This window comes from Sorex araneus, chromosome 2, assembly GCF_027595985.1.
Source record: "Sorex araneus isolate mSorAra2 chromosome 2, mSorAra2.pri, whole genome shotgun sequence".
NCBI lineage: Eukaryota > Metazoa > Chordata > Mammalia > Eulipotyphla > Soricidae > Sorex > Sorex araneus.
Window position 1 is genome coordinate 319,528,840 of NC_073303.1, and position 20,219 is coordinate 319,549,058.

General features: G+C 43.6%; 1 protein-coding gene across 2 annotated transcripts in view; it reads right to left on the reverse strand.

Annotated features, from left to right (window-relative positions):
- The window catches only part of VWC2 (von Willebrand factor C domain containing 2), a 164,607-nt gene extending 144,655 nt beyond the window's left edge, over positions 1-19,952 (reverse strand). The window contains exons 1-2 of one of the 2 annotated variants that reach the window (XM_055127287.1): positions 19,567-19,952; positions 18,261-18,802 (exon numbers count right to left, since the gene is read on the reverse strand). In XM_055127287.1, the coding sequence (XP_054983262.1) occupies positions 18,261-18,722 (462 nt within the window). In that variant the 5' untranslated portion in view covers positions 18,723-18,802; positions 19,567-19,952. The remainder of the gene's footprint in view (positions 1-18,260; positions 18,803-19,566) is intronic. The other variant, XM_004616204.2, reaches the window with a different exon arrangement.
- Positions 19,953-20,219: the final 267 nt, after the last annotated feature.

Consider the following 20,219-nt stretch of genomic DNA (forward strand, 5'->3'; position numbering starts at 1 on the left):
AGCATAATAGCCTTTTCTGGAAAGGTCATACACTGCTAACTCTTCCCATGGTAGTTCAAGCAGAATATGTGATGTGGATTTACTTTTTCTTGTGAATACAAACAGTGAGGTAATTTTTCATCTGGATTAACTCAGAACAAATCAGAAACAGTGTGAGGCAACCTAGTAATCAGAAAAGAATCTGTGAATCAGAGATCCATGCTTTAAAAGACAGTAGAAAGTTTGACAACTAGTACTGAGGGGAAGGCATTTGCCTTTCATGCACCTGACCCAGGCTCAATCCCCAGGACTACAAATGGTTCTCCAAGCTCTGCCAGGCAACAGCCCCGAGCAACTCTGGGTGTGGTCCAAAAACAAAACAAAGCAAAACTACAAAAAGACAGCACAGATTACAGTTGTCACATCAAGTTCCCTGCACAGGGAAGTATAATTTTGTGTACTGGACCCATGACACAGAGACACAGTCAATACTTGTAAGAAAAAAAAATTCACGGATGCTTACTTTGTATTAACTGGTATTGTTTTTAATGATTTTATAGCAGCACATCATTTTTTGGACCAGATGTTGAAAACCACTGGTTTTGATTGAATGAAGTAGAATAGTGTTTTTAGAACATTTTTACACTTATGGATAGAGGTCTAAACACAGCAGAAAAAATAAATAAACAGTATAAAAATGAAATGAGTAATTATTTCATGATATAGAAGCTCAATACTCGAGGGGAGAGAGAGCGAGAGTGAGAAAGAGAGAGAGAGAGAGAGAGAGAGAGAGAGAGAGAGAGAGAGAGAGAGAGAGAGATTCTGCTTGGAAAATAACAAATGAAAGTTGGAAAATCTTTGGAGTATTCCAGAATTCCAGAACAAAATCCTGACCTGGTTTAATTTGCAACATATTAAAAGTTAAAATCGATATCATAATCAAAAAACACAGTTTGAGAAGCATCTTAGCACTTGGGCAGGCTCTGGCTGGCTTCCATAAGAGTGTGCTCCATGCTGCTGCTGCCCTCATTTTTTCCTCTCTCCTACCAATACTCAACTCAGTCTGGAGCATTCTTGTGTCAAGAGTGAACCTACTTAGCAAGCAGAATGAAAGAACAATTTTGAGTTTTGAAACAGGCAGCCTGAGTTGACAGTTTTCTCTTCGTATATGGGTCTTCCTTTAGGTGATCAACCACTAAATCCAGAGATTACAAGATGCGGTGAGGATTTGGAGTAGGAATTTGAAAAGTTAGAACAGTCCATTGCCCTGTCCCCAGGGAGGATTCCAGGAAAACAGCAAAGGTACAGCTGCAATTCTGAAAGGTTTTGAGCACTTAGCTGTGTGGAAGCACATCGTAGCGTAGCCACTGCCTAAAGACTGCAGACCCCCGCTGCTGCCGGCCTGCACAAGATCACCCCTGCACTGTGCCAGTGAGCTCACGGGACCTACGCTGCTAATTCTACAAAAGAGTTTGCGGCTTTGGCAAAGAAAAAAAAATACAGTGAATCACTTATATGTGGCATATGGGATAGCAAGATAAAAGAATGGAATGTACTCCTTCTTCCGTAGAACTCTTTGGGCATGGATTAAAGAAATGAGAAGACCAAGGAAGGAGGAGAATGCGTTGAGAGACAGCCTTGGGTCACTGGTAGAGCTATGCTGACAGTGGTGGTGGGTTCAGAGTGGGAACCGTGTATGGCTGGAATTCTGGTAGTAATGGCACTTTGAATCATGGTACTTAAATAAAATGTATTTACCTTGGCTTCCCACCCCCAACAACCCCCCCCCCAAAAGCCAATAAATGGTTAGTAAAATCCTAATCAAATATTTGGAGATGTGTTCACTTCTGAAAACCCTGAGTTTAGGCTTAGAGTTTAGATAGCTGTGAGTGTGTCCTCTCAGGAACAACCTCCGCCTCATGTTCTGCCTTCATCAGGGCCCAAGCTGGGTTGTGTCCATTTGCACATGAGGTTAAGTCTAAGCAGAAGAGAACAGAGAACAAGGACCTTTAGAGCAAGCCTCAAATCACTCTGCTCCCCCAGACGACACTGTCAGTCCCACTTGGGTTAAGGCCTCAAGCTGGCCACATGGCCCTGAATGGTCTAAGTAAGTGTTCCCAGCTGACAACAGTGTCCACGGACTTCTTCCCAGAAGAGGAGTCACATTATTAAAACTCTCTAGTCTCCTGCTGAGGACTTGACCCTACACCCCTTAGTGATGTCAGCTCCAGCTGATGAGAAACACAAGTCACCACCTGGAGCCTCATGCCACTGCTACTTTTTCTGATCCTGATCACGGTCTGGGCTTCAGTCATTAGGTCTATTCCAAAGAAGTGAATAAAAATAATGTGAAGTCAATAATGTGAAGTGTGATGTCCTTATCTGTAAGACTCTCCCACATCAACCTACCAACTTTCCATATTTTCACTTTTCACTGTCTGTTCATGAGTTCTAGGAAAAATGTTTCATTAGGCAAACTGTCTCAAAATTTAATTTTGCTTGGTTTTGAGGCACAGTGGCAATGCTAAAAGCTCCCAGTTTTGTGCTCAGGGATCATTTCTGGCAAGGCTTAGGGGACGATATGAAGTGTTGGGGATCAAACTAGGGTCAACCATGAGCATCGCAAGTGCCCTACACTCTGTACCATCTCCTAGGTCACAAACTGCCTCTTTCAGACCCAACTCCAGGGGTTCTGTGCCCTATTCTGGATTTTATCTTTGGTGCTAACACTGATGACCTGGTAACATTTTATTCTAGTCAGCCATCACCCAACCCCCTACAAGTTCCCTTCACAGACTACTCATATGTCTTATGAAATTCTGCTAAATTAAAATTCACTGTCAAGACCAATAAAAAATGTAAGCTTGGCATCACCATATACCAGAAAGAAGGGAATTGAAGATTTCCCAGTCACCTCTGCAGCCAACACTCCAGCACAAGGTAGGATGATCCAGGTAATGACTATGAGTAGCTTCTGTTCAGGCTTACCTGGGAAACACATGCCAAGCCCTTTCCTGACTGAGAGTAGAGCAATCAGGAGTGAGAGCAGCTCATGATTCCAGAATGACTTGTGACCCCAACATGGTGCTGGAATCAGGCACCCAGGCTCATCTGGCATCTGGGCTACAATGAGCCTCTTTGTCTTCAACACATGGATGGAATCTCACATAGAAGAGTTGGTCCAGACAACTGACTCCAGAACCTAAGACTCTTGTGTAAGGTCACCTGTATCCCAAGTTGATTCTCAAACTCTAGAGAGCATATCTGCAGACTCTTCAGACAAAAGGGTTCTCATGACTAGCTTAAGCAACAAACAATCTCCTGCCAGTCCATCTCTTCAGTTATTTGTGGAATTTAAAAGTTAAGAAGCATGATAGTGTGTGTGATCTGCAAGCAACATAAACTTCCATGGAAATTTTCAAAAATAAACTACTGAAGTTAGCATAACTCTCAAAAAAATACATTGGTTAGCCAAGCACAACCTGCCTTCTGTATAGCATACCTTGTGGCAGATACACATTCTTTAAAATCTTATGTGATTGTGATAACAAAAAGAGATCATTTTGGTTCATAGCCTAGAGAAGTGATTGGACATTTGAGGAATAGAGCCCACTCTCACAATATCTATGGTCTCAGAATAATAAACATGTAAAGAAAATGGCTTTTCACAACTAGACTAAGACTAAAGACAAACTCGGTAATTAGTTCATTCATTCATGTATTGTGGCCAGATGATTAATATCTGGAAAGTAAGAGCACAGGTGAATGAGCACAGATGAAAGGAGGCGGTGATTGGGAGACAGCAGATAACGGTTGACCTAATGAACCTGAGGAACAGGGCACTCAGATTAATGGAACTGCTTTTTCTCATACATACTGTATTTACTGTCACTGCAGTTATTTAAAGGGAATTTAAAAGCATACAACAGAAAGGTCATCTGTAGTTCTGTGTTCATTGTGGCACTCTTCACAATAGCCAGAGCTGGAAACAACCCATGTGCCTAAGAACAGATGACTGGATAAAGAAAGTGTGGTCTACTATACAATGGAACCCTATGCAGCTGCTAGGAAAAAATGAAGTCATGAAATTTGCTTATAAATGGATGGACATGGAGAGTATCATGCTAAGTGAAATGAGTCAGAAAGTGAGGGACAGACATAGGATGACTGCACTCATTTGTGGGATTAAAAAAAAAAAAACTAGTTGAGACTAACACCCAAGGAAAGTAGAAACAAGGGCCAGGAGGATTGTTTCATGGTTAGAAGCCTGCCTCAAGGGCTGGGGTAGAGGGCAGTTGAGATAGAGAGGGGACCATAATGACAATGATGATTGGAAAGGATCACTCTGGATGGGAGATGTGGGCTGAAAGTGGGCAAAGGACCAAACATGATGGCCTCTCAGTATCTGTATTGAAAATCATAATGTCCAAAAGAAGGATGGAGAGAGAGAGAGAGTAAGCTCTCCTATTCACTACTTTCCTCATCAGCTGCAATGTTTCACTGATGGTTCCCACCCACAACCCTCAGGGTATGAAAGGACACCAAAAATATTAATATTAAGATGATGGAAAACATTTGGTTCCCTTTCCCTTTCTCTCTCCAATCCTTTCATTCCTTTGAAATATTTTAACTATTAGAACCCCTGGAAGTCTCCCAGGCATGCTAGACTAGAGCACAGAACCTCTGTCACTAAAAACCCAAATTCTTAGGCACAGCCATGTCTCTGTCACATATAGAATTACAATGAATGAGCCAGGACAAAATGCTCAACAGTTCCACTAAACATGGATAGAATCAAAGAAGAAATAATGGGAAATACAAAACAACTAAAATTAATATGTATGATAGATTGTTGAAAATGTAAGAATCCAAATCTACACCATTGCTTCATGGTTGTTGAATCCTTGCTGCTCAAGGATTAGATACTCACATCTAATAAAAGGGAATAAAGATAATTTTTTCCATTAAAAAGGATCAAGGCATTACACATTTAATGCACAAATGGAAAGAAAAGATATAGACAGTAAGATGATATAAACACTAAGCAGTGACGTACAGAAGGGAACGGGGTGTAACGGAGTATGTGCAAATTGAGTCAATGCACTGTCTAAGGCCAGAGAGCGGAGCTAAAAGATTCTGACAATGTAGTGCTGAATTCATGTCCAGGAAAAAATGGGACAGAACATTCTGCCTATAGTATTTTTTTCTAACTAATGGGAAAATGGCTTTTCCCGTTTTTATTTAAAAAGCTTAAACTTATATTTACTATGGGAAAATCCATGCTCTTATTTACCCAGTAAAACATTACAAATAAAAATATTGAAGGCATAACATAATCATATCTATCATACAAATTCAGGATGGGGGTTCATGCCAGAAACATCAGGGATAGTTTTTTATAGGTCCCACCATTACACTGCTACCCTCTATGATTCAATCCTCTGTTTTACCACCTCACAGTGAAACCTACAAGCCATGACCTGTCATGTACAGTCTGCCTTGGGGCAAAGTTAAGCAGAATTATGGACACACAATGTATGAAAGAGAAAATAACGGTGGCAGATGCTAACTTCCTAGTATTCAAAGTTGTTGCTTTAGGTTGGAGTGGTAGGGTAGAGGGCAAGTTAGGAAACCATGAGGAAAGGCAGGGCAAGTAAGAATAGAGGCTGGACTCTAGATCAGTCCAAATGGGGGACACTGGCCTTCAGAGAAACTTGAGAAATCCAGGGGTGGTAGTATCCTCAGATACAACTGAGTGTGTGGGGGGGATGGGGGGACAGGGTTATGGGGATGGTGGGGCAGGGGTTGCTGGTCATGCTTGATGTTTGCTCTCAAAGAAAGTAGATTTCCAGGATATGCTAAGTGATTATTTTTTCCTGAAAAGAGAGTGATACACCAAAGAAGCATTGGAACCTCTGGCTTAGATGGAGGATTTCAAAGGCATCACAGACTCTGGGATAAAGACTAGAATGAGGGTCTGTGTGTGAGGCCTTTGATAAGTCGTGGTCCAGAGAGCAGAATCCCCAATACCAGGGGCTAAAAAGAGGCCAATAGTCATATCCCCAGTAGCTAAGAGCACCATATTGTCCTGAGGTCACAAAATTCTGCTGTTCTTTGGCTCTGGGGATCAAGATCTACAAGGGGCACAAATAAAAATAAATAAATAAAACAGCAAAGATACCTTCCAGCAGCATTAGGCCACACCCATCCTCCCAAGGCCCAGGTGACTGTATCATAAAGTGGGTGACATCTTCATATAGAGAGAAATCAGGAACTCCTAGGTAATTACACCAATATCAGCAATTCTGGAGATTTCAAAAGAGCAAGACACTTCAAAGAGAATTACAAACTTTACACTGGTGACACAAAATGTTTTCAACTATCAGCAAATGTAGGGATTAAAAAAATTGTTCTACAAAAGGGAATACCCAGACACAGAGGCAGGGTGAGGTGGGGGTATAGGGGGTGGTGGTGGTGGAAGCGATGCTGGAATCATTGGTGGTGGAGAATGGGCACTGGTAGAGGGATGGATACTCAATCATTGTATGACTGAAATGCAAGCACGAAAGTTTGTAAGTCTGTAACTGTACTCCACGGTGATTCACTAATAAAAATTTTTTTAAAAAAATGTTCTAAAACCAAAGACCACTCTGTCACTGCTGATATATCTGAGTTTCATTTCTCACATTTGACTGTTGGGAGGACAGGCCACATCTTGCAGTCTCAGAGGTTACTCACTGCTTTGTGCTCTGTGGTTGCTCCTGGAGGGGTGTTCCGGGGACCATACATAGTGCTATGAGTTGAACCCTGTCAGTCACTTGCAATATCAGCACCTTAAGGCCTTACTTGGTATACTATGTTTCTGAATGATTCTAATGTCCTTAAATTAAGAGAATCTTGGGAAGAATCTTAAACTAAGAAGACCCTCATAAAGCAGTCTCTCTCTGTGGCCTTGGCTATGAAGCAATCTTCAAAAGTCATCACCAATACATTGTAAAGTGTATTTTCCAGTTCTGATTCTGTTTTTCTTAGTGTCCAGTGTCAAACTTTCAGCATAATGACAGAGAAATGACAAAGTTTCCTTGTGTTTAAAAGACACTCCTTTTAACTTTGCTTTTTAATGGTGTGAAAATAAACTCATGGGTCTGTTGAACTGTAAAGATTGTTTAAAACAAATTAGGGAAGTAGCCTAACTATTATAATACCTTAAAATTAAGAAATTTCAAACTTAGGGTTTGGTGAGATTATGGGTCCCTGATGGTCTACGGTCTGTGTCATAATATGCCTCTGGCAAGGAGGTGCCCTGTCCACTTTCAAGAGACTTTGACTTTTTGCAAGAAGCCTAATGATAGGCTGGCCAGAGCCTTCCTGACAGCGTTACTTCAAAATAAATCTCTGTGCATCCTTTCTTTGGTTACTTAACTTGGGACTGCATTGTTTGTCCCACTGCTCTGACTGTAGATCAGAAGCAATGGGGCCATGAGAACCACCCAGGCCCCATCCCTCACCCTGTTACTTGGAGCTTCCAAATATCGGCTGATCTCTTGCACTCCCGGCCGCCACAAGTACCTCGGAACCCCTGTGTGTTCCTCCATGCTGATGCAACTCCCAGTACAACCCGACACAAGCTACAGAACACTTGGATTTTGCACCCTTCTTAAAGACTCCTTTGTTCTTCTTGTCTTTTCATTGTCATAGCAAAGATTTGCACTCAGAGGGACTTAATTAAGAAACATCCTTAAAAGCTGACAGCTTCAACTTTTCCTTAGAGAAGAAAACTCCATTTACCACACTACAGATTAGCAGCACAAAGTATGGCTAACCAGAGTAGACCGGGCGCCAAAGAGTAACTAGCCCATTTTATGCTTTACTTTGAAGACAATATCTTTTAAATAATCTTGTGAATAATTTCCTCAAACCATTCAGGAATGTATATATGAGGGTAAATGCAGGCAGTGTCCAGGATGTGTTTCATTTGGTAGTGGAATAGCAAAACTGAGTTGGAGTCTTACAATTAGCTACATTCAGGGAAATAGCCTGGAAGAACATGACCTGACAGATGCACATGTTAAGGACTGAATTTTTTGTTTTCTTCTACCATATTTTTCTATGTGTAATTCTACCCCCAATGCAGCATCATTAAAAGTTGGAGGTGAATAGTGTGTCCTGAGGCAATGAGGGTAGAGCCTCATGATAATAGGGGAGACTGGCACTCACTATTTTCTCTGTGCCCTTTGAGGACCTGCTTCCACCTGCAGGTCAGAAGGAAGGTTCTTGGCAGATCTCAATGGTGCTGACACCCTGATCTTGGATTTCTAGTCGCAGAACTATGAAATAAAGAATATCTTTTGTTTATAACTCCAGTTATGGCAGCCTAAGTGGATAGAGATTCCTCTGGCATGTCCACAGATGGAGTAAAGCGGTTAGGGTCCCCAGCCAGCCAGCTTCCAAAGTTTACTCTGTGGCTTTCAATACATAGAGTAGTGCAGAGAGAGGAAGCTAGTATGGTGACTCAGGTCCTACATGGTCCTGAGATTATGGCAGTTGGGCTCTGTTCCCTGCTGAGAGCAAGGACAACTGTAGGACCTGATTAGACTCTTTCACAGGTAAGTTACTAGATCACATTGTTAGATCAGGCACTTGATGTTAGCTGGCATAGCACCAACTGGGGATGACTGAAAGAAGACTCTCTAAAAATTTCTGTTAAAGTAAAACTTTAAAAAAGCAAAAAAAAAAATCCTTTTGTTTTAGATTTAGAGCAAATAGTGAGGAGCTGCAAAGATAAGTACAGCTTAAAGAGACAATCTGGCATATAAAATGTGCCAGAAAGCAGTCAAGAATCTCGGGCACTTCAGTGGCAGTGAAAGTGCAACAATTTGTGTATCAAATTATAGATGTTAACATTATTGCTACCATGTTATGTAAAGTGAAAAATATTTTTAAGATAAATTATTGGTTGATAAATAGAACAAAGAATTTAATTTCTCACTTCATATATATTACATCAAATCATATATCTCTCAAAGAGTATTTTAAAATATAGATGTTAGGATAAGTTATGGAATTTGGTTTGCTCAGAGATCACAAATTCACATCCTTCCAGAGACAACTCAAGTAAGGAAACAAAGTACAGAGATGGGGACTGTTAGGGATTTAGGGACTGCGGAAAAAATGGGAAAATAATAAATAAATGCTAAAATATCGACACTTTCCCAACACACACACAGTACATATGACCTACTAGTCCCTTTTCCTACAGTATTTCTTTTCATTTTCATTTGAGATAGCAGTAAAACTGATATGAAGCAGTTAAGTAATTACGATGACCAAAATAATGCCTGGCTTTCCTTTCTCCAAAGTTCAAAAGATCTGATGACAAAACTCAGACTCTACAACTCTAAGGAGGCTACTGGGAGGCCAGCTGAGCATCTGAGCTCAGTTTGATGGTCCCGTAGAAGCTCCTTATAGCAGCCTGTGTCAGCTGCCAAGAACTGGAAAACACTGGACCCTAACCCAAATATCAGCAGCACTGCCATTGTCACTGTTTCCTCAGCACCTTTTCTTGAAGCTGTACCTCCAACAAAATTCTAAAACTACAATGTGTCACACCAGCAGTCTCTCAAGTTAACGCCTTCCTATGGTGTTTAACCTCACGGGGTAGAGAGTTTACACATCTCACAAGAATGGCATCCATCTTTGTATATATATATATATATATATATATATATATCAACATTGAATATTATTTGCTGCCTCTGGCTATCATGCTGAAGCAAGATGAGCTTATTTCCTTGACTTTCTAGAGGCTACAGGTAAACCAGAAACAAACTTTGCCATCAGTAAAAGGTAAACTGAGCTGAGATATTGCAAAATCAACATTGGAGAACAGTCTGTTTCTCAGGTCATTTCACATCCTGCTTTGCAAGGCCTGAGGAAAGGCCTTGTCAGGATAGTTTCTTTTCTAGCCCACCATTTCCTGACTTCTCAGCATATGTGACAGGGTCAGCGGCCAACCAGTACAGACACAGAAGAGCTCGAGGCAGCTTTCTTTGTGTGAGAGGGGCCATGCATGACCATGAGCAGTCGCATCCTCAACATTTGATGACTCTCCATGATTCTACTGTGACAGTCTGGCCACTGACTGAAACCCTGTGACCCAACAACAGACTGTGAATTAGACAGGAATGTGATGTGGGAAACTAGAGATCATGGGATCCTAATAGGAAGTCTCTTTAAGAGAGCGGGAGAGGCTGAAGAGAGAATGAAAGAGGTTGAGTACATGGGTTTAAGCACTAGTCAAACTCCTATTCAGACTTGGCTGCTTAATTGAGATAATTCTAGGATCCCCTTTTCCTAGGCTGGCACTGATATCTGATATCACCTGGTGTCAGAGGGTAACAAGCACACACAGGGTGCAATACACTAAGCCCTTACCACTAAGAATCCTCACAAACAGTGCTCCAAGAAATGTGATGACAAAATAAAAAATTTACACAAGAATAACATCAGAAATAAGAGACAGCCACAACAAAGGCAGCCAAATAAGAGACAGACAAAACACAGGCTGTCCCCTATCGGGAAATAAAGTGAATATATGTATCTCAGCAGCCCAGTGCACATAAGTTATTTATCAAAATAATTTTCATAAGGAAATAAAGAGAGATACTTCTGGGTCAGAGAGGCAGTCCACTTCCCTTGCACATGATGGGGGCTCTGTCCTCTGTACCATATCTGGTTGACCCAGGTCCTGCAGAGGTCATCTCTGAGCACAGAGCCAGGACTGAACACTGAGCACTGCCAAGTGTGGCCCAAAACACACAAAAAATAATACTTCTGTTGAGACACTTGTAGACACCATCTGGAAGGAAATATGTATGGAAAAAGAGTCCCTCCTTAATGATAACATCCAACACCCTTTCCAGACAGTATTCCCAGACTTGAAACCCCCTTTTTGGTAGTCACATTCCAGCATGTATCAGACACACTCTGCAGAATATATCCAAAATCCACAACCATGCTGCCTGTGCCTCATAATACGTGTTCAGAGTGTTTAGGCTGAATTACTTTCATGGATACCTCTTTCCTTATAAAATTAGTGACAAACAGGGTGCTTCGGGTTTTTAACCACTCAAAAACAGCCCAGCTGGCACAGAATGAAACAGAACAAGGGTTCACATCTTTTTTTAGTCTTAGGTGGCATGTATTCTGTCTTCAAAGATATAAAACCTAAATTTTCATCTAAATTGAGGGAGCAGTACTTGAGGGTGTTAGACCTAAACCTCTGATATCTGAATCTGAATCTAAGACACCAGTTTCCTATGGTGAAATCTACCCCTGCATGCTGAGAAGGGTACAAAGCTGTGCTGCTTCTGAACCAGAGGTAAGCAGGGAGAGGTGGGGGAGGGAGGCAGAAAGGAGGTCAGCAGGACAGTAAATACCCTTTAAAGGAACATTTGCTTAATTCTGAGAGATGGGTTCTACCAGGGGATAACCTTTCTCACACTGGCAGGTTTAATTTAAACATATCTGCACAGGTCAAACAAATGCCTTCTATAGGGCAAGCTGAGCACTGGAGATGCTTTCCAGCCAATTTCCTCCTCTGAACACTAATGATCCAGATGTTACTCAAATTCTGGAGAAGCAGTGTTTCACAAGGATCTGTTTGTCCCCTTTCCCCTAGGGAACCCCCAGAGGCCAATGCTTAAGGTTTAATTGCAACTCAGATTCCATACTTTGAAGGATAATGATAACCATTTACTTCATCCCAATAGCTAAATTAAATATAACTACACATCACTTAAAAACCTAAATTGAGTTGATTCAGCATTTCTTTGATACAAATCTAGATACCTTACTCACATCTGAGCAAGCTTCCATTTTCCCTTGAACAGAACATTTTTCTGCCAGACACAAATCACCATGTTATCCTCACTCTGATCATGACACTACTTAGGTAGGTAGAGTTGGAAGCACACAGTTATCAGAGCTCAAAAAAATAAATAAAAATAGGGGCTGGAGCGATAGCACAGCGGGTAGGGCATTTGCCTTGCACTTGGCCGACCCGGGTCCGATTCCCAGCATCCCATATGGTCCCCCAGGCACCACCCGGAGTGATTCCTGAGTGCATGAGCCAGGAGTAATCCCTGTGCATTGCTGGGTGTGACCCAGAAACCAAAACTAAATAAATAAATAAACAAATAAAAAATAAAAAATAACTCAAATCCTGGCATCACTGTTTAGTAGCATTTTCAGTTGTTTTTCTGTCTTTTAAGTAGTGGTGGGGCCACCCTCTGTGTGCTCAGGGGCTTTTCCTGGTTGTATGCTCTTGTTTGCTCCCACTGGTGTTGGGAATGGACCCAGGTTCCTACATGTGTGTTTAACCAGTCCAATACTTCAATCATATGTTACCTGTTACAAACAAACTTAAGCATTGGCACTTCTAACTCACTTGTCTGTTCTATTTATTACAATCGAAGCGTATTAAAAAAGAGACACTGTTTAAATACTGGTGCCCTTCCTCTCTTATACAAGATTAAAATTAAACACTATCTGAAGCAAGTAAATATCATCTGATCTTATTGTTACTGTGACAATTACATTGCTTTAGACAGAAAGGTAGAAACTAAGAAGTCCAGATTGTTAAATGAACTTACACAAAAATAAGATGTATTAATATTACATGTGTTATACTTACTTACATAAATGAACACAAATTTTTCAGTAGTCATTTAAATGACTACTTTACAAAGAAAAGTAATAATAAATTATTTTTGGGTAAGGGACACTATCAATAAAGAATAAATGAAAATTGACTAAAAATCATTAAGAATCATGCCTATCTGTTTACTGACACTTTATTAAAATTCCAACAGATAATTTAGATAGAGCTTTAGATTCAAAATTTGAAGTAGACTATTTTCAACAACTTATAGAAATAAGATTTTGCAATGAGTTTAGTTAATCACAAATAAGATAGTGAAGTTCCAAAAGATTTTACTTCAGTCATTTGCTTTAGATCATTTTACCAGATCATTTAATCTCTTTCATTTCCCCCAATTCAAGAGTCTTTATTGTTTAAAAGACAGTTTAGCAAGTATCACTTACTAATAATTACTTTTTACTTTTCTTCAGAGTTTAATAAAACTGCCAATTAGAGTTTCTGGTCATTGTTGGTGATAAGTGTAGACACACTGAACTGATAACATCATAAGAAATGTTTGAAGTTTTCTTCTGGCTTACTTTATTTAACATGATTTCACTTATGTTTGGTATTTAGAATAACTGGATGAGAGAATACAATGTTTTCAAAGGGGGAGTGCCTGGATCAGCCTTGACTCAAGAATATAAGGAGGAGAAGGAAAGAGTGAAGGGAAAAGAGACACATGAGAAGCAACGGGGCCAGGTCAGGGGATTAGGTACACACATAGTGTTAATGATAAAGCCAAATACCCAAAACACTGAGTGAGTAACAGCGAAAGATAAGAAACCCCAACTTTGAAACCAAACTCAGAATGGTCAAGTCAAGAGGGCAGGCTGGGGCCCTAAGGGGCTGGAGGGAAGGCCGTGGGGGAGCAGTATGGAAGGAAACCTGGGAACATTTGTGGAGATATGTTGAAACTGGTGGTGGGATCAGTGCTGCAATATTGTATGTCTACTAAAACTTAACTATGAATAACTTTGTAAACCATGGGTTTTAATGGAAATATAATTTTTAAAAAGAAATATGTGAAGTTTTAACTATCAGTTCATTAGAAATAAGTCAGCGTATTTCAAGGTATTGCACAAGATCTTTTAGGTTCTAACTGAAACAAGCTTGTAGACCAATTTCTATTTTCAGGCTCCTAAAATGATCAGGATTTCTAGGAACAACTTCCTTTGTTGTACAATGTATCTTATGAATGAATTTTAGTTTTTTGAATGTAAGAAGAACAGAAAAATTATTTGTCTTTTAATCTATTTTTAATTAAGTTTTTATTGAATCACTGTGAGATGGACTGGAGCAATAGTACAGCGGGTAGGGCGTTTGCCTTGCAGGTGGCCTAACCAGGTTCAATTCCTCCATCCCTCTCAGAGAGCCCGGCAAGCTACCGAGACTATCCCGCCCGCATGGCAGAGCCTGGCAAGCTACTTGTGGCGTATTTGATATGCCAAAAACAGTAACAACAAGTTTCACAATGGAGATGTTACTGGTGCTTGCTCGAGCAAATCGATGAACAATGGGATGACAGTGCTACAGTGCTACTGTGAGATAAATAATTGCAAAGTTGCCCATGATTGGATTTCAGTCATTCATTGTTCTAGATCCATCCCTTCATTTCCTACCACTAATGTCTCCAATTTCCCTCCTTCCATCCCACACCCCCAGCCTGCCTCTATGGCAATACTTTTCTTCTCTGTTTGTCTGTCTGTCTCTCTTGCTCTCTCTGTCTCTCAGAACATCTTCCTTTGTTTTCCAAACAAAATGTATCTTATGAATGAACTTTAGTTTGATTTTCTGCTGGCCTATGCGGGCTCTGTAGGTACTACAGCTGCTCCACAAGGCTCTTCACGTCACCCAGAAGCAGCATACATTACAAGGATTGTGGCATATTAGTATGATAACTATAAAGTGGCACTCATCATGGGATAGACACAGAATCCAAGTGGCTGAAATTAGTTATTTAATTATGTTTATAAGGCACTGAGTTTATTATAAACTATTCTGTACCTTCTTATAAATTATTTTTGCAGTCTTATTTGCTTTTTCATCTTTCTGTCATCACACTTTTTGTATTTCTTCAGGTGCATGTTTACAAGGTCAATTCTGGTGATGAAGAATGTGTTATAGACTAGATTCAGCACCACCTCTGGACAGATGAATTTCCACACAAATCTGTCTTAACCTTAATTCCTCAGGCTTTAACTGTAATTAAAGACAGAGTCTTTATAGAGGTAAAATGAATTCAAAGTCAGCACCAATCGAACATATCTGGTGTTCTTATAAAACAAGAGTATTAAATATCAGATATCTACAGAGAGAAGAAGAAGCAGTGGAGATACACATGGCCTGGAGAGAGGCCTCAGAAGACAACAGCCCTGCACTGTGAATGCTTTGCTCTCACATTCCTGAAACAATTAATTCATGTTGTTTAAGAAACCTAAACAGTAGCAGTTTGTTTTAGCATCCCTAATAAATGAATATAGAAAGCATAGTGCACTTAAAATTTATAAAAATTACAAACCATGGACTGGGTTCCTTATTTAAAGCTGGGTGCCTGCTGGCATAAACAAAAGTACAGTTGGTATAATTTGAGCAGTAGTAGAGAAAATCCTGTTAGAAACTGTGCTTTCATTTGGACATTCAAATTAAATCACAAGCATCTCTGTAAAGAGGAGCCTAGTATTTGCATTATAATAGTATTTTGCTGATACTGACTAGAAATGAACTGATTATAAAACTGAGTTGTAATGGGGTGAACAGCACAGAGGAAACCATGAGGAGAAGAGGCAGTGAGTAATCACAGGCCTGAAATAAGTGAAGCACACAGTCTGAATGAAGACATCTCTTTAGTGCCTGTCACATGAAGACGCCCTCTCACATCTTCCTTTTTTATACCCTGCCTCTTGGTAAAGTGTTGCAAATGTGGCCACATAGTACCACACACTTCACTTGAATCAAATTCTCTTCATAGAATCATAAATGTTTGCCACAGAAAATGTTTTCCATGTCAAGACACAGATTACCCAAAGCATGCTTGTGGGTCTTACTGTGTGCCGGCCCTCAGGATCACAGCTCTCCATTCTCACAAGGAGCAGACCTCTTGTGCTCACAGCTAACACTGTGTGCATCTTTTCAATAGCCACAACAGAACACCGCATCCTCCTTTCTATACTGAAGAAAGCAAAAACAGAGACACTAAATGACTTGCACAGAACAACACTAAATTAAAGAAATGCTTTGAAAATTTCCTTATGCTAACAGGAATGAATGAGCAGGATATATACAATTAAATAATTACATTGCTGAATGTACCAGGGAAGTAATTCACTTGTATTTTCTATAATAGTGATGATTACTTGTAAGTTAATGAAGTTAACAATCTAAAAACAGCTTTACGGTACTTTTCACTCTTCTTAAGATCTCAATCTTCTCAATTTCCTCTTTGTTGTCATCCTCTTTTTGCATCTAGAATTTTAAACCTATTGATGGTCAAGTTTGGATTTTGGGGTTTGTTTGGGGGCCACATTCACAGAGCTCAGCATTTCCTCCTAGCTGTGTGATCATGGGTCACTCTTAGCAGTGCATAGGGGACCAAGTGGAGCCCAGTACTATGTTTCTAGCCCCAGTGACAAACTTTTGAAATTAGGAATAAAAAAAGAGATCTTCCTCCCCCACAAGCAAAGGCAGCTTGTATCTAGTATTTAGAATGAATTACTAAAATGAGGAGTTTTAATTCTTCCCTCACCTGTGATCTTATTTTGACAAATAGCTGCTCTCTGGTATGTTATAATCATTAATTTCTAAGTTCACCTCATAAGACACTTCTAAGAAATGAGTATGAGGGTCAGTAGTGCAAACAGTAAGTGTAATTTATTTTTAAATTCTATTTTGAGACTATAACATTCAGATATTATATGGCCCCAAAGCACTCAAGGGAATTTTGTTGGCTCCACATCTACAGTCCCATTCCAGGCCAAAAAAAAAAAAATGTCTCTTTTAGGTCTTACCAGCACATGTCACTAACTTTGCTCCCCATTATCAAGTTGTACCCACAATGTCTGGAAAGACACCTGACAGGTTCTCCTATAGAAAGGAAGCAGTCTGAGAACAGTCATTGTCTTTATGGTATACAACCAAGGTCTCATGTTTGTTTTTTATTTTTATTTTTTAATCAAGGTTGCCTTTATTTCTCAAAAGGGCCGAAATAAAAAAAAAACTTAAGTTATTAAACAGATATTTCTGGAGATAGACTCTGGGTGTCAGAGCTGGGATGAATCTACAGAAGATCTGACCTCTTGTCATTCAGATGTCTGATAGAGTTGGCCCCTGTTCCAGTCGTGTGCTACTTAGTGGCAAAGCCAAAATGACAATTCATGCTTCCTGATTCTGAATCCCACCTTTCTCTTCATACTTTGCATGTCAGTTATAAATCTATCCTTACTCAATTACTTTTGTCCTCTATTCAGTAGTTCATCAGGTCCTGCTTGTTCTGGACACCTGAATCTGCAAATTCAGAGTCAGTGCTCTGAGGAACCCTACAGGATTCATCCCTCCCCACCTGCCCTGCTCCTCTTTGAGGACTGGAGGCACCAGGATGCCCTCTGCTGCCAGCTGTGGAAATCTAAGCATGCAAATCAACTGCCAAAGTACAGGCTGCCCCAAGGGGAAGCACAGAATGGGGACCAGTACTGGCTGCACAGTAATGCGGAAGGAAGCTTCACCAGGATCACTGGTGTGGAGACAGGAATCTCAAAGTGCAACTACTGGGGACCAGCAAAAGCCTAATAGGCAGCATCTTCACCCAAATCAAAGCCTGTAAGGAACGAGCTTTTGGGCTCCAGCAAGGAGTTTGACAGTGACTCTGCAGAGTAGAACTATTCATTTGATGGGTCAATCTAATAACCACATTGCCCCAAACACTGAAATATGCTATGTCTGTTCTTTTCTCCATAAACTGGACATAACAGGAAAAAAAGAGTCTCACTTATAGACTGCCGTAATAAGATTTAACTGAGTTGACTAAGTTAACCTGCATATAAAATATGCAGCTCGAGGTTGAATATCATTACTAGCTCTTATCTAGAATGAAACAAGGTTCAACCATATTCTGGGCTTCCTGTTTTTGTTATCTACCCTGTTTTGGCCTTCAAGAAGCAACTCTTTTCTTTCAATTTTAGAAGATCTGCATGCTACTCTGAATACATGAGCTAAGGAAATGGCTTATTTATGTGAACAGATCCCTTTAATTAGCCATTAGCTGAAGAATGTATCCCAAATGGCGGGCAAATTGCACTGTGTTTGCAAACAGGTTGAGCTATTCACAGGCAACACTTAAACTCCAAGTAGGCAACTAACGTTAAAAGTACCAGTAAGTGTCTGGGTGTTCCCTTCGTGGGTGACAAGGGCCTGGCACTAATAAAATACTTTGATGGTGGCCAACCCAGGAATCCTTGTGCATCTGCCACATTGCTTTAAAGGATGACCTCTGCGCGACGAAAGGAGAGGCCCGGTAGGGGACAGCGAGCCCTGCGGGCTCCTCCCGAGGGGGGCCCAACGCGCCCGGGCAGACGCGGCCTCTTACCACGAACTCCTCCAGGGTCTGGTAGGTCTTGCCCCGGAACTCGCAGTAGTTCTTCCTCTCCTTGCACTGCGGGCAGCACTGGCTCGTGTCGACGTGGATGCAGCGCGGGTGCAGCGGCGGGCACTCGGGGGGCGCACAGAGCGGCCCTTCCTCGGTGCACAGGCAGGGGCAGGCGGAGGGCCCAGGCGCGAACTTCTCTCCGATGGCGTAGACGAAGCCGCTCTCGTCCACGCAGCCCTTGCCGCGGTAGTCGGGGTACGCGTACTCGTCCGGGGGCTCGGGGCTGCCCGCGTCCTGCGCGGCCCGCGCCTCCCCGCCTCTGCCCCTCCAGTGCTCGCGCTTCTCGGGGCCCGGCTGCTCGGGCGCCCGCGCCAGCGTCTCCAGCGGGAGGCTGGGGGTGCACAGGGCCAGCGTCAGGCAGCAGGTGACCAGGAGGGAGCTGGACAGCGCGCCCGCGGCCATGGCACAGCGGCTGGGCGGCCCCGGCCACGTCCCGGCGCGCGCGCGGGGCGCGTCTCATCCACGGCGCGGGGCCGCCGTCCCTGCGGAGAGGAGAGCGGCGCGGCTGAGCCCGCGGCCACCGGGCGGGCGCCTGGACATCGGCCCCCGCGGGGCCTGCCCCGAGCCCTGCACCAGCGCCCGGCCCCGCCGCCGCGCAACGCGCCCGGTGCCCTGGCCCCCCTGGAGCGTGCCCGGTGCCCTGGCCCCCCTGGAGCGTGCCCGGTGCCCTGGCCCCCGTGGAGCGTGCCCGGTGCCCTAGCCCCCCTGGAGCGTGCCCGGCACCCAGTCCCAGCGCCCCGCCCGTGGCTCCCAGCAGCGTGCCCGGTGCCCCGACTCCTCGGCGTGCGCCCGGCTGGCGGCGTTGGTGGGAGCAGCGGGCAGGGTTGGCTGGGGAGTCTGGCCCGGTTCGTGCCCGCTGTCCGGGGCCGCGGCGCGAGGACGATCCAGCAGGCGGCGGGACGGAGCGGGGACACGGGCAGAGCCGCGCCCACCCGCGCTAGGGCAGGTCGGTCCGAGCTCCCGGCCGCTATTCCTGACAACTTTGAGGGGCTGCCCGGTCCTCCCGGGCTCCGCCGCCCGCGCCCCCTTCCCGGCCACTGCCGCTCTGGGCCCCGCCTTTAGCGACCCCGGCTGCGGCTCAGTGCACCGAGGGAGCGCGGGGCGCGGCTCCTAGGCCTTTCTGGACCCCAGCCCCGTTCCCCAGTCCCCGTCCCCCAGGGACTCCGGACCCCGAGTCTTTCAAGGGCTCCGACTCCCGAGCCCCCCATGCCCCCCAGGAGCGTCGGGGCGCCGGCCGCGCACTCACCCTCAGCATCCCGCCGGGAGCCGCAGCCTCGGGCTCTCTGCTTGCCCAGCCCCGGCTCCGCGCGCCGCCAGCTCACGGCGGTGCCAGGACCGCCCGGGCGCGCCCCGCGGCACCCATCCTCGGCCCGCTCCAGCTACGGGGGGCGCCCCTGCCGCCCTCTGTGCCGCATCCCGGCCTCGCGCGCTCGCCTCCACCTGCGCGTGCCGGACCGAGAGGCGCCCCGGAGGCCCGGCGTGGTCCGGGAGCCTTCCTGCCGCGCACCTGCAGCCCTCCCTGCAGCCCGGGCCTGAGCCGGGATACGCGCCTCCCGGGCCTGCAGGATCGCGCGCCGCTCCCACCTGCCAGGCTGCACCCGCAAGCTCTCTCCCTGCCAGCCCAGATCTTTCATCTTCGAGCTCCCCGCCCTTTTCCCTCTGCAGCGTTTCCTGCCTTCCTAATTGGCCCCCTCCTGCTTGCCTCTCCCTGGACAGCTTGGTTTCGCAACAGTTGGAAACCCTAAATCAAAATGCTCATTTTGGAATTCGAAGGCCCAGTTAGTTTAGCAGACTATCAAGCGTTTCTTTTCCTCTTTTTATATCTGGGAGCCTAGAGTTATTTTAAAATAGGATAAGCTCTAGGAACTCCCAATTAAACGAACTGTAGACGCTGAAGGG